The sequence below is a fragment of the Zosterops lateralis genome, assembly GCF_965231275.1.
Source record: "Zosterops lateralis genome assembly, chromosome: 2".
Taxonomy (NCBI): Eukaryota; Metazoa; Chordata; class Aves; order Passeriformes; family Zosteropidae; genus Zosterops; species Zosterops lateralis.
The window spans coordinates 65,841,470-65,853,538 of record NC_139763.1 but is presented as its reverse complement, the minus strand read 5'-3'; the positions used below and the strand labels follow the sequence as shown (position 1 = coordinate 65,853,538).

Sequence of the window (12,069 nt, the reverse complement as noted above, 5' to 3'; positions counted from 1 at the left end):
GAATCAAAAGCAACCATAAGACACTTGAGAGCTGCATCATCACTACTTTTTTTTTTTTTTTTTTTTATAGAAGTGAGAATATCATGTTGTTATTTGGAACAATTTAAAGAATCTGTGTCCAAAATAATTGCTCAGATACTCATGCAGGTATCCCAAAGATAAACTTGCAACTTAAGTGGTACTAAATAATATTTTTGTCTAACTTTAATTGGTCATCCAATATATAGAGAAAACTTTTTTTTTCTGTTCCAAATAGAAGTTCTTGATTTTGTTTCTGTAAAACCAACAAAGAAGCATTAATATAATCCACAACTGTAGCATCTCATCTACCAGTTTTATTTTTCAGACTCTTTTCAGTGGTGCCCAGTGACAGGACAAGGAGCAATGACCATAAACTAAAGCAAAAACCATTCCACCACACCATTAGAAAGAACACAGAGGGTGGCAGAGCACTGAAACAGGCTGCCCAGGGAGATCATGGTGTCTCCCTTTCTGGAGACATTCAAAACCCACCTGGACATGTTCCTGTGTAACCCGCTTTAGGTGACACTGTCTTGGCAGGTGGGCTGGACTGGATGATCTCCTGAGATTCCTTCCACCTCTAAAATTCTTTGATTCTGGAATACTGTGTGTTTCCAAATGACTACTGTCTAAATGCTAGCATGTGTTATGGAATGAGTCAAACAATGTAAATCAAAAACATTTTGGTAACACAGAGTGCAGATCAAGGAAAGTCACATGTGAAAGTGAGTTGTGGCAACTATGAACATTTGCCTTAATTAAGTCCTTCATTAGGTCAAAATATTTAGTTAGTGCAAGCAGTAAATTATATTAGTAAAAGTTCTGCCAGGCATTGCAAAGTGTAAAGCAGCTGTAAGGTGATGGTCATTCAGCCACTTGACTTGCTGCTTGTTGAACCCAGCTTTTTAGCTTCCTTGAATGCTGGGGATTTTTGACAGTACAAAACACTCTTTAGAAGGATGTAAGCTAATCAGGAAAATGTTCAGATGTGCAAATTTATATATGGAATTTCTGTTGGAACTAAATGAGTATTCAACAGCTTTTATGACTTTGAAAAGTTTCCCATGGGGAGATCATCTCAATGACTTTCCTCCCATGTATTTCTAAGAAAATCCAGGTCTATAAGGATCTGGATTGCACATTTCTAGTCAGACATACATGAGTGATGAAGTATTTGTAACCAAACATAAACACAAAGTCTCTTCAGACAGGTTTAGATCCATGTATCATGTAAGAGCTATCTGAAGAGGTGACAGTTTACCAACACTATTCTTCTTGTCTTTTTTCATGAAAATATGTATAAAGTCTTAGATAATTACATTTGTTTGGTACAATATATAAATAAAGGCTCTATTTTTAAATCCATATCAGCTTGCTTTTTATTTTTAGCTCCTCCAGACAGTGATGTACAGTATGATTTCTGTGTTTGCATGTTAACTATTTTCCATCCACAAAGGAAGAGTTCCAGAGGGGATTAAGTAGAGTCTAAGGACTCAGTCTTGCAATGACATCCGAGCAATTTCAGCATCATCCAGAAGAGTTTCTTAGTTGGTTGTGACAAGAATGTAAGCAAAAGAGTTGGTTAAGGCATAACCACAGAGCAAATGCAAAAGCATATTTGAAAAATTTCTAAAGCCTTCATTTGTAGCTGTGTTGTTTATATACTTAAAAAACCTGACCAAAAATGATGAGTCAAAATCGAGGGGATTGTGTTTTATCAGTTTGAAGTACAAAGATGAAACTTGAAGTTATGTAAGCTCAGCTGAAAACCACTGAAACATGGTTTTGCACTTCACCTGTAATTTACAAAGAGAGAGAATTTGATTGAGTCACAGCATTTATTTCAAGTTCTGTCTTCCTTTTCTCTTGCATTTGCCTTACATGATCACTAACCCTAATGTACAATTCTGGTTTTTGTAGGTTCTCAACCTAGTGCAGTCCTATGTCACGCTGAGAGTCCCTTTGTACGTCTCTTATGTTTTCCACTCTCCTGTGGGCATCGGGGGCTGGCAGCATTTCGACCTGCAGTCAGAGCTCCGGCTGACTTTTGTGTATGACACTGCCATCCTGTGGAAGGATGGGATCGGCAGCCCACCTGAAGCAGAGCTCCAAGGTGGGTAAAGAACTCCTGCTAAGAGTATAGTCTGCACACAGCAGGATGGTTTTTCAATCATTCCAATATTAAAAAAAAATTTCAGACTTTCATTTATTATCAATTGCAGTCTGTCATTTCCTAGCATTCACAGATGTCTGCTGGAGTGTTTATGAAAATCGAGTGAAGTTGACATCAGCTCTTTTACTGCAAAGAAAGGCAATTGTACTGTTATATTTGAAGTACATGTGCAAAATTTAAAACATTTATATCTACTCAGAACTTCAGGGTACATTATGTAACTAAATTCTGTTAGCACACGAGATGTTTGCACTTTAATGAAAATAATGGAAGCTTTTCTGTGATACCATTCTTTTTTCTGACTATGAATGACCAGTTTCAGAAACTTGATATTTTGAAAATGTTACGAAACATTCAAAAGGAACAGAGCTGTGTAATGGGGGCCTGTCCTTTGTGTGAGAGTAGTAAACTCTGAGACATTCTATAATATGTTAGATACTGTCAGTAAATGTTTGTGAGTATAACTAGTAGTCAACAAATCAAAATCTATCATTGCAGAATTTATCCTTTGAAAAAATTAACTTACTTTTTACAAATAGTGACGTACAGATGTCACTGTAGATGTGTCACATACAGATGTGTGCAAGATTAAAATATATAGTTACACCTGTGTGCTGCATTGTTCTTTTTATGTAAATTTACTTCATATTTCCCAGCATTACACTTCAGGTGTTTCCTATCTCTCTCAACCTAAGGTAGAATACAGGTAACACCTGTAATGACGTACATACACTATTTCAGGACTCCTGGGAAGCTAAAATCACTTTTTGCTTCTGCTAACTCTGTATATGAGCTACTGAAGTCATTGCTATGCCATTTCTGTCCTTATGTTAAGAGCAGGAAATGAGGAGCAGTAAGGGGAATCTGCAGTGCATGAAGGATGAAGCACATCATCCATGCCTAAAGAATAAGCCACATGCCACATGTGATGTGCTAATCACCAAATAACAACCAGATCTAATCCTCTGTCTCAGCAGTTATGTGGTGCATCTATGCCACCATTTCCCATCTTTATATTTTTAATTTCTCTGCTTAGGAAGCTGATGGCCACATCTTTGGAAGTGCTGAACATTGTCACTTACCTTTGAAAACAACTAGTACAAAACAGCCCCCAACATATCCCAGTCTCATTTGGGTAGTACTTTTTCAGCAGTTGTTTTTCTGGGCAGAGAGTGGTTAAGTAGTTTCCAGTTTCTTTCCATACCTCTCAATTCTTATCATTGCCCTACATAAATTCTAAGTAACACTGTAGAGCAGTCAGGGTTTTCTAAAGCCCTAGTTCATATATGAATATATAGTTATTTCTATTGTACCAAGAAATATGATTGGTACAGATTATTTTGTACAGGTGGCATACATTCACACTGGTGTGATTTCCAGCACATTCATGGGGGAACATTCCTATTTCTGTCTTTTTCCTGGCAAGCAGAATGGTGATACATTGCTGGCTGTTTGGAAGGGAGCGCTGGAGGAGATGCCTGAACTCTAAAGCTTTGCAGAACTCCAGAGTAAAAGGGTCTTGGCTGCAAGCTACAGAAGTAAACCACTTCTGATGTGTAAACAAGATCTTGTAATCTGAAATTAGAATATGTAAGGCCTGTTTTGTGCCAAACTCATGCCAAAAATTGCCAGCAATGCAAAGCCTGTCAGAAAGAGTTTTACAGATTGCAGCATCCTAGAGCAGATTGCTGTGGAAGTCCCAACAGGTGCTCCAGCTGATGTTGATGGTTGCTGCCTTGGCACAGTAGGCAGGAAGACACTGATAAAGGGTGTCTCTGAAACAGCTTTCATTGTTAGGAGTCAGCTTGAATACCTGGTGAAAACAAAAGTCTTCCTTCTGCAGAACCCCCTGGCAGCTGACCATGCTGCCTGAACCCAAGCACAGACCGCTGTGTGGATTTTCCTCAGCCTACTAGAGTAGCTGTCAATAGTAACATGTAAAAGCATGGCTTTGCAGGGAAGTTCCCTATATGCTTTGGAAGCTGCATCACATCCTGAAAACTCAAGGCCTCGCTGTGTAAATTCTTGTTTGAGAAGAATCTGGAGTCAACCCAAAAAGTACCAGCGGGCCCCGCCAAACACGTGACATGGCAAGGGTAGATGAAATAGTGGGTCTGGTGTGTCACAGGAGTGTGATTTCTTTGTCACCAAAGAAAAAAAATCACACAAACACCTGTTGGTTGTTTTTTGCTGGCAGGTTCGCTGTTCCCGACCAGCATGCGCATCAGCGAGGAGGGGCGCTTGGTTGTCAACTTCAAGACCGAAGCCCGGTTTCATGGGCTGTTTGTTATGTCCCATCCTGGTAAGTGTAACCTACCCCTTAGCAGTACTACAGAAATAAAGACACCCTTCACAAATTTGATACTATTCTTTTTTTTTTCCTATTTCTGCTTCTGATGGCTGATATTTTTTTATATACTGTGCTCCTCAGATACAGACTTTTCCTCTGCTTTAGATTTCTTACTTGTCATTGATGACTGTATTCAGGTTGTCAAACTTGTTGAAATATACATTAATCTGATGGAAGGCAAATAGTTCCACTTGATCAAGAACCTGATATATGGAGGATGAAGTCCTACACCACTGTGTCCATTAGGGATCTATAGATATGTGTTTTTAACCCCATAGGTATAATTACTATTTACTTATATTGCCTTAGGTACTTAGCATTAAAATTTCTTTTCTAACTTGAAGCTTTTATAGGTTATTTATACCTTTTTCAAAGAGCAAGAAAAAGTCTTGTGTGTGCATTGTATCACTCTGTTAATATAACGCTCTCACTGACATTCAATTAGTTATTGCTGAGGACCTGTTCCTGCAATTTAATCTGTTTAAAGCCACCCCACTGCGTTTATTCAGAATAATTACAGGTGTAAGTCTGTCTACAGACATAAATCTGAGCATGAATGCCAGCCATGGAAAAGAATATCTAATTAAATTAAATCTGCTGAACAACAGTGAGAAGAGAAAAAAAATAGGAAATCTCTTTTAGTTTAACTCAGGTGTTTTTAACCCATAAAAGTCCTTCATGGTGCTTCTATTTTTTCTCAGCTGTCCTCTAATGTATTTGGTTTTGCCTATCAGGTGGAGACAAAAGTGTTCAATTACTAAGAGAAATTATGTTGTGTTTACCTGGGCTGGCATTCTAAGTTTAAAACAGAAGAGATTATAGATCTCTGCTACCCCACTCTCACCATTTTGACTGTCTCTTAAATTTATCCTTCATACAGTTCTCGTTGTGTAGCCCAAAACAGCTGCTGAATAGACACTTGAACGAGAACCAAGGAGACCAAGGAGACCCAGCTGAATTGACAGTAATTGATTTTAGTTTCAGTTAATAAAACCCAGTGCCCTGTGAAGGTATTAACATCAGCTATGGCATTATGTTCATGAATTATTGGGAATGTTTTTCAGGCTCTGAGAGTTTGCAATGAAACACTAAGGGTGACAAATCTCTCTCTTTGGCATGTTTCTAGCTTCATCTCTAACTTCCATGGTTATGTCAGCTGACCAGCCGGGCCTCACTTTTAGCCTCAGCCTCATCCGAAGCGAGCCGACCTACAACCTGCCCGTCCAGCAGTGGAGCTTCGTTTCAGACTTTGCGGTAAAACTTCAGCCCTCGCTAAGTCCTCTACTACCCCAGCCTGTTAGCTGGGATGTGGGTGGTGCAGCTCCCCCTCTCTCTGTGTCCAGGTTCGAGACTATTCTGGAATGTACACAGTGAAGCTGATAGCCTGCACCACTGCCCCACATCAGGAGTACAGCCTGCCTGTGATCTGCAATCCCAGAGAGCCTATCACTTTTGATCTGGACATCCGATTCCAGCAGGTAACGTTCCAATGACATCTTCGTCACGTTTCCTTTCTAATTTGATTCCCATTTGTTGGTCTCGTAATAAGAGTACTAGAAACTGAATTTCTTGCTAATAAACAAGGCATTCCTAAATTGGTGGGAGAGCACATACTCCTCTCCTGCTAAATAACCGTTGGTTTAGGGAGAGTTACTGTGATGCAATACTAACATTTGGGAATTCTTTTTTTGTCTGTTAGCTTTGGTAGTAAATAGTTTTATCAGGTAATTAGTAAAATATAAAACTTATCAAAAAGTTTTCATCTGACACAAAATCAGAGTTAGGTCTCTGGTATTGAAAGTGGAACCTTCATAAGAATATTCATTCAGTCCTAAGGTAGAACTTCCTTCACTGACTGTGGAGGGAGGTGTAGATTGGCAACACTGGTAAAATGCTTAGCTTTAAAACTCACAAAAGTGACCAAAACAAATCCAGTCTATAGAAATATGGACTGGATCATATGGGAACATATGGTAACAGGCAAACAGCATACCTTTCTCAAAGCCCAGCTGTGGAGCTCTGTAGCTGGGAACAAATTATGGAGAAATTAATTCCACTGTAGAAAACATCAGTTTAAACTGAGGGTCATGTTGGATAGTTAGGAGAACATAAAGCACCAGCTTTCCAGGTTATCAAAAGGGCTAGTGTGACCTTGGGATGTCTAAGGAGGAAGTTACATAATTTCTGTTATTCGGAGCCAATACAGCTAATACTGGAACAGTGTAGCTGTGGTTTCATGCTCATTAATGGTATAGATTATGCTATTAAATCATCTTACAGAATAAATCCATGTCAGTCAGGGGTACACAATCACTTTTCTGTTGACTTAGCCAGAGTACACAAGGGAATGTATGCAGTCTTTATGCTTTCATTTGGCATTATGCCACCTGTAGGAGAACAGATGATTCCTGATAGGGCATTAAGTCCTGGCAAAGAAGAGAGATGATACATGATCTGATGTGAAACCTGCCTTCTCTGAGCTAACTGCATTTCAACATTTTGGAGAAGTTTGAATGGAATGGATGAGGGGAATTTATACTAGTTCAGCACTTCAGCCTTTGTCTGGCATTTCTAATCTACTTCTAGGGACTCTAAAGCAATTCATAGCAATGCTAAACCACAACTTCTTCCTGATCCTAGTATAAACAATAAGATGTTAATATTTCAAAGAAATGTCAAAAAATGTGCAAAAATTATCGCATAATGGGCAAAGAAGCCTACGAAGAGACATAACTCTTAACTGGAAGTAGCCTACAAGTAAAAGCAATGGCTAAGAATTAGAACTGCCTTAGAATAAATAAATAAATGGACACTGTAGGGGTTATTATATCAGATGAAGTTTTAATAATACAATATATGGAAGCTTCAGGTACATCAATCAAAATAGGCATAAAGTGCAAAGTTGCAACAATGTCATAGATTATGGCCAGCTAAATCCTTATCACCAACAATTTTCAAGCCAAGACCAGCTCTTTTTCTTGAGATATTCTTAGTAAAAGGGACTTAGGCTTTCTGTGGCCCTTGATAATTTTTCCATCTGATTACAGACTGAAACACCATGTCCCAAAGCAGGTCCCAAAAAAGCAGCAGTACAATAGCACAAATTAAGTAGACAGTATATAGCACTTTACCACTAAGATTTTTTAGTCATTCTGCAAAACTGAATAAGCATTGGTATCCACATTTTACAAATGAAAAAAAAAAATACTGAAGGATGTGACTGAAGGATGCTATTCCTTAAGCTAGGGAACACTTGATACCTTGCACAGGTCCACTGCATCCAGTCCTCTGGTGCCCAGTGCTAGAAAGACATGGACCTGTTAGAGGGGGTCAGAGGAGGACCAGGAAAATGGTCCAAGAGCTGAAACACCTCCACTATGAAGAAAGGCTGAGAAGATTTGGGGTTGTTCAGCCTGAAGAATAGAATGAGCTAAGGAGATCTTGTTGTGACTTTCCAACATCTTACAGGGCTTGTAAGAAAGACAGACTTTTTACCAAGGGCTGCTGTGACAGGATATGGGGCAACTGAAAAAGGGTATGTCTAGATTGGATGAAAAGACATTTTTTACAATGAGGGCAGTGAGGCACTGGCACAGGTTGCCCAGAGAAGCTATGGACGCCCCATCCCTGACAGTGTTCAAGGCCAAGCTGAATGGGGCTCTGAGCAACCTGGTCTAGTGGAAGGTGTCCCTGCCCATGGCAGACAGGTTGAGTGAGATGATCTTTAAATGTGCCCTCCAACCCAAACAACTCTGTGACTCCCTGAAAGCAGTGAGTGTAGATGTCACAAGTGGACCAAAATTGCTTTTGACTGCAAAGACTAATGAGGCAGGACAAGAGTTGTGTCCTCCAATTCTTAGTCTAATGCTCCAGGTCCCACACTGAATTATCTTCTTGGGCTTTTTAATATGAGGCTTTTCATTTCCTCAGAAACTTTTTCTTCTAATTTCCTTTGCAATTGTTTTCACTGGTCAAAAGTGAGGAACCATTTTAAGAATCAATAAGAAAATGTGATGTTTTCCTACTTGTTCAACATTTCTTTTTAATATGTATCATCTGCATGTCTCCTTTTTCCTCTCTCCATGGCCCCTGAGTAGTGAAGCAGGTAGCCTGGAACTGTAGTGAGGATTGTATTACCACTGTCTCACTCTGGGATGCCCTGAGAATGAACAATATTCAACCTCTAAGCTTTGCTTTATACAAATCCTTTCATCATCTCCTTTCTTTCAATGTGTATGACTATTTCCTGACAGGAACCCGTCCATACTCAGGATACTTGTTGCCCTGGAATGGATCAATCACAAGAGTGCTCTGTTCCTTGAGGTACCAAGTATTACATGAGCTTTGATCCCATGGGTGATCTGCAGTGTCCCCACATTGTCCATATGCAGAGTTGATGAACGTACAAATAGGCAGAATAAATTGACAGTTATCTTCTCACCCAGGAGATCCTCGCAGATTATTTTTTAAAAACTCTTATGTAAAATGCCTCAAATGTCCATGAAAATAATTACACTTAAACTACTGTCATAAATAACACAGCTGGAAAACAGTTGTGCTAATCAAGTATTTATGGAACTGCAACCCAATGGCCTGTTTTCCAGGCATTTAGAAAGAAGCATTCCAAGGGAATGATTTTTTTTTATCTTTTTTTTTTTTTCCTTTGCAAAAGCTATGAGGGTAAGGCTCTTTTTTCCGAAGAATAGCACTCCATTTATAAAAAGGTTTGAGCTGTACATTCTTCTCACCAGATCCTGTTGCTTTGATAGTTTTGGGACTCTCTTGTGAAATGGACCATTGTCCATGAGCCAGCAAGAATGTTGTCTTTGTTGTTTCCTTTCCTTCCTGTCTACACAATTATATGTATATATATACATAAATATACATATATATATATGTTAGCTTCTCTTTTTTTTGTTGTTGTTGCCTCTTGTTATTTTTTCTTTTTCCTTTTTTTTTTTTTTTCAGATATATGTGTCTTCCACATTGTTTCCTCATTTCCTTGCATCCTTCTGAAATTTAGGCTCCCCCAGTTCTTCTATTCACTGTATAATTTCCCTTTTATTATGCCATGTCCCTTTAAGGTTTACCTTTTCTCTTTTGTTTTATGGCCCCATGAAAAACTGCTGCTGATAGTATTGATTAAATTTGTACTTTTTATGTAATTGAGGAAGAACCATAGATAAGTGTGTCAAATATATAAAGATAAATACTAGCATAAAAAGATGTTCAAATGGTTTGGTGCATTTTCACATGCATGATCTGATATATCCTGCAGCACATTAGAAGAACTGATACTTGCAAATAAATTCTCAGCAATATGTGCTTTCAATTATTGATAGAGGATCAGAAGCAGAGGTGGCACTTGTGTGTAAGAATGAAAATGGGATAGAGAAAACAGGCTGTGATGAGTCAGAGACAAGTTATTGAGGGAAAGATTTTCCTCGTATTACCCCCATACATAAGTTGCCCTGGACACCTCCTTAGCTGGGATTTGAAAAAATGCAATGGGAAGAAACTAACCTAGAATCCTATCAAATATCACAGATGCAGATAATCCAGAGGTTGTTTGTATATAAAAGAAATAGAAATATATTTCTAGTTCCAGGAGATCTTTTTGTTAAACTGTATTATTGCATGTAGAGGTGCAGAGCTGTTAAGTAATGTACATTGGGAGAAGATCATGCTTTAAGAGTTTGAGTTTAAGATCATGCTATGTTTTTTTCATTAATTTTTTTTTTTTTGTAAGAGCCTTATGCTTTTGTGGTTTTAGGTCAGTGACCCAGTGGCTGCTGAGTTCAGCTTGAACACCCAGATGTTCCTCCTCTCCAAAAAGACACTGTGGCTGTCTGATGGCTCGATGGGCTTTGGGCAAGAAAGTGATGTTGCTTTCTCAGAAGGTACGATCATGCACATTTAATTTTGTTCCACACTATCAAGATCCTGTTGCTGTCAAAACAGGACAGGAGTAAGGGTTTGTGCTTGTTGCATTAAGCTTCTTGACAAGGCTTTATTAGCTCAGCCTCAGAGCTGTGCTAAATGTTCCAGTCTAACTGGATGTGAACTGTGTTCACTGTTCACAGGTGATATCATATACGGTCGAGTGATGGTGGATCCAGTGCAGAATTTGGGTGATTCCTTCTACTGTAGCATCGAGAAGGTTTTCCTGTGCACAGGAGCTGATGGATATGTACCCAAATATAATCCATCCAACACTGAGTATGGCTGCCTTGCTGATTCGCCATCCCTTCTGTACAGGTTTAAGATTGTGGTAAGTGTTCTAATTCTGGGAGGATGCATATATATATAAATATATTTTTTATTATTACTTTTTTTAATATTTTTTTTCTAACTTGTCTTTTATCCAAAACCCAACTGTTTGATCTAAGTTAGAATCCCAAGATACACTTTTTCTCTGCATTGTCCGTATCCACGGACCACAGAGAGAATTTTAGGAGACTTGCAAGTGAATGAAGGATTGGAATTTGTTTCATATTTAGCCACCCTAAATCTAGTGTATACTGCAAAGTTAGTCATCCAGGTTGCCTCTGTAGTCCATAGGGAAAGAGAAATACCTCTAAAGTTGGCTTGGATGATCTAATTCCCTTCCTGAAAATAACTATAGAGTAACCCCAGGTAAATACAGACCTGATGCCCAACTTTTAGAGTTAACACTAAGTAAGATAATTATATAATATGCTAAACAAATGTATGTGACTGTCTGTTAATGAAATGAAACATAGCTTCTTTAGACAATAGTACGTTTAAACTACACAATTTATACATTGCAAGTTAATACTAAAACTGTTTTTCCTCAAAGAAATAAATCTGTGTTTCACAAACCTTTTTTCCCCCCATGCAGGACAAAGCTCAGCCAGAGACACAAGCCACAAGCTTTGGAAATGTACTTTTTAATGCAAAACTTGCAATAGACGATCCTGAAGCAATTCCATTAGTTAAACAGCCAGGCTCTGATGGATTTAAAGTAGACTCAACTCCTCTGTTTCAGGTATGATTTCTGCAGCTTATTACCAAGATTACTGAACCAAGGAAGAAACACTTGCACAAGTATTGTTGTTAACTGTAAATCAAATTGAAACCAAGAAAAAGATTTATTCTGATTCCAGTGACAGTCAAACACAATTATAGATGCTTAGACACTTCTAGGCATAAAATCTGGAACACTTATTAAAGTGTTTCCGTAGGGATACTCTTGCTTTTCTCTTGTACAATTCCACAGGCTAACCAGAAGTTATGCAAATTGTTCTTCTACATTTCTTTTAAGAAGTTAGTAAGATTTTTGTTGCACAGCATTGTCTTACTGCTTCCCGTCTCACTTCTCAAAGCCAAAAAATTAAAAATCGTAAGCATTTATAGTGAAGTTAATCAACATCAAATTGATACTCAGCATTTTCTGTACAATTCTTTCCTTTCAAACTTGCACAGTGTGAAGCACTGGAAAGCCTAAAAATTTACAACTAAAGGGTGCAACTATTTATTAATTATATATAATCCTTCAGTTGTG

General features: G+C 38.4%; 1 protein-coding gene across 1 annotated transcript in view; it reads left to right on the top strand.

The window, feature by feature from the left end:
- The window catches only part of FREM2 (FRAS1 related extracellular matrix 2), a 119,157-nt gene that overhangs the window by 101,233 nt on the left and 5,855 nt on the right, over nucleotides 1-12,069 (top strand). Inside the window, exons 17-23 of the mRNA XM_083885115.1 lie at nucleotides 1,942-2,134; nucleotides 4,392-4,496; nucleotides 5,671-5,798; nucleotides 5,888-6,022; nucleotides 10,318-10,444; nucleotides 10,628-10,815; nucleotides 11,407-11,553. Of these exons, the coding sequence (XP_083741241.1) occupies nucleotides 1,942-2,134; nucleotides 4,392-4,496; nucleotides 5,671-5,798; nucleotides 5,888-6,022; nucleotides 10,318-10,444; nucleotides 10,628-10,815; nucleotides 11,407-11,553 (1,023 nt within the window). The remainder of the gene's footprint in view (nucleotides 1-1,941; nucleotides 2,135-4,391; nucleotides 4,497-5,670; nucleotides 5,799-5,887; nucleotides 6,023-10,317; nucleotides 10,445-10,627; nucleotides 10,816-11,406; nucleotides 11,554-12,069) is intronic.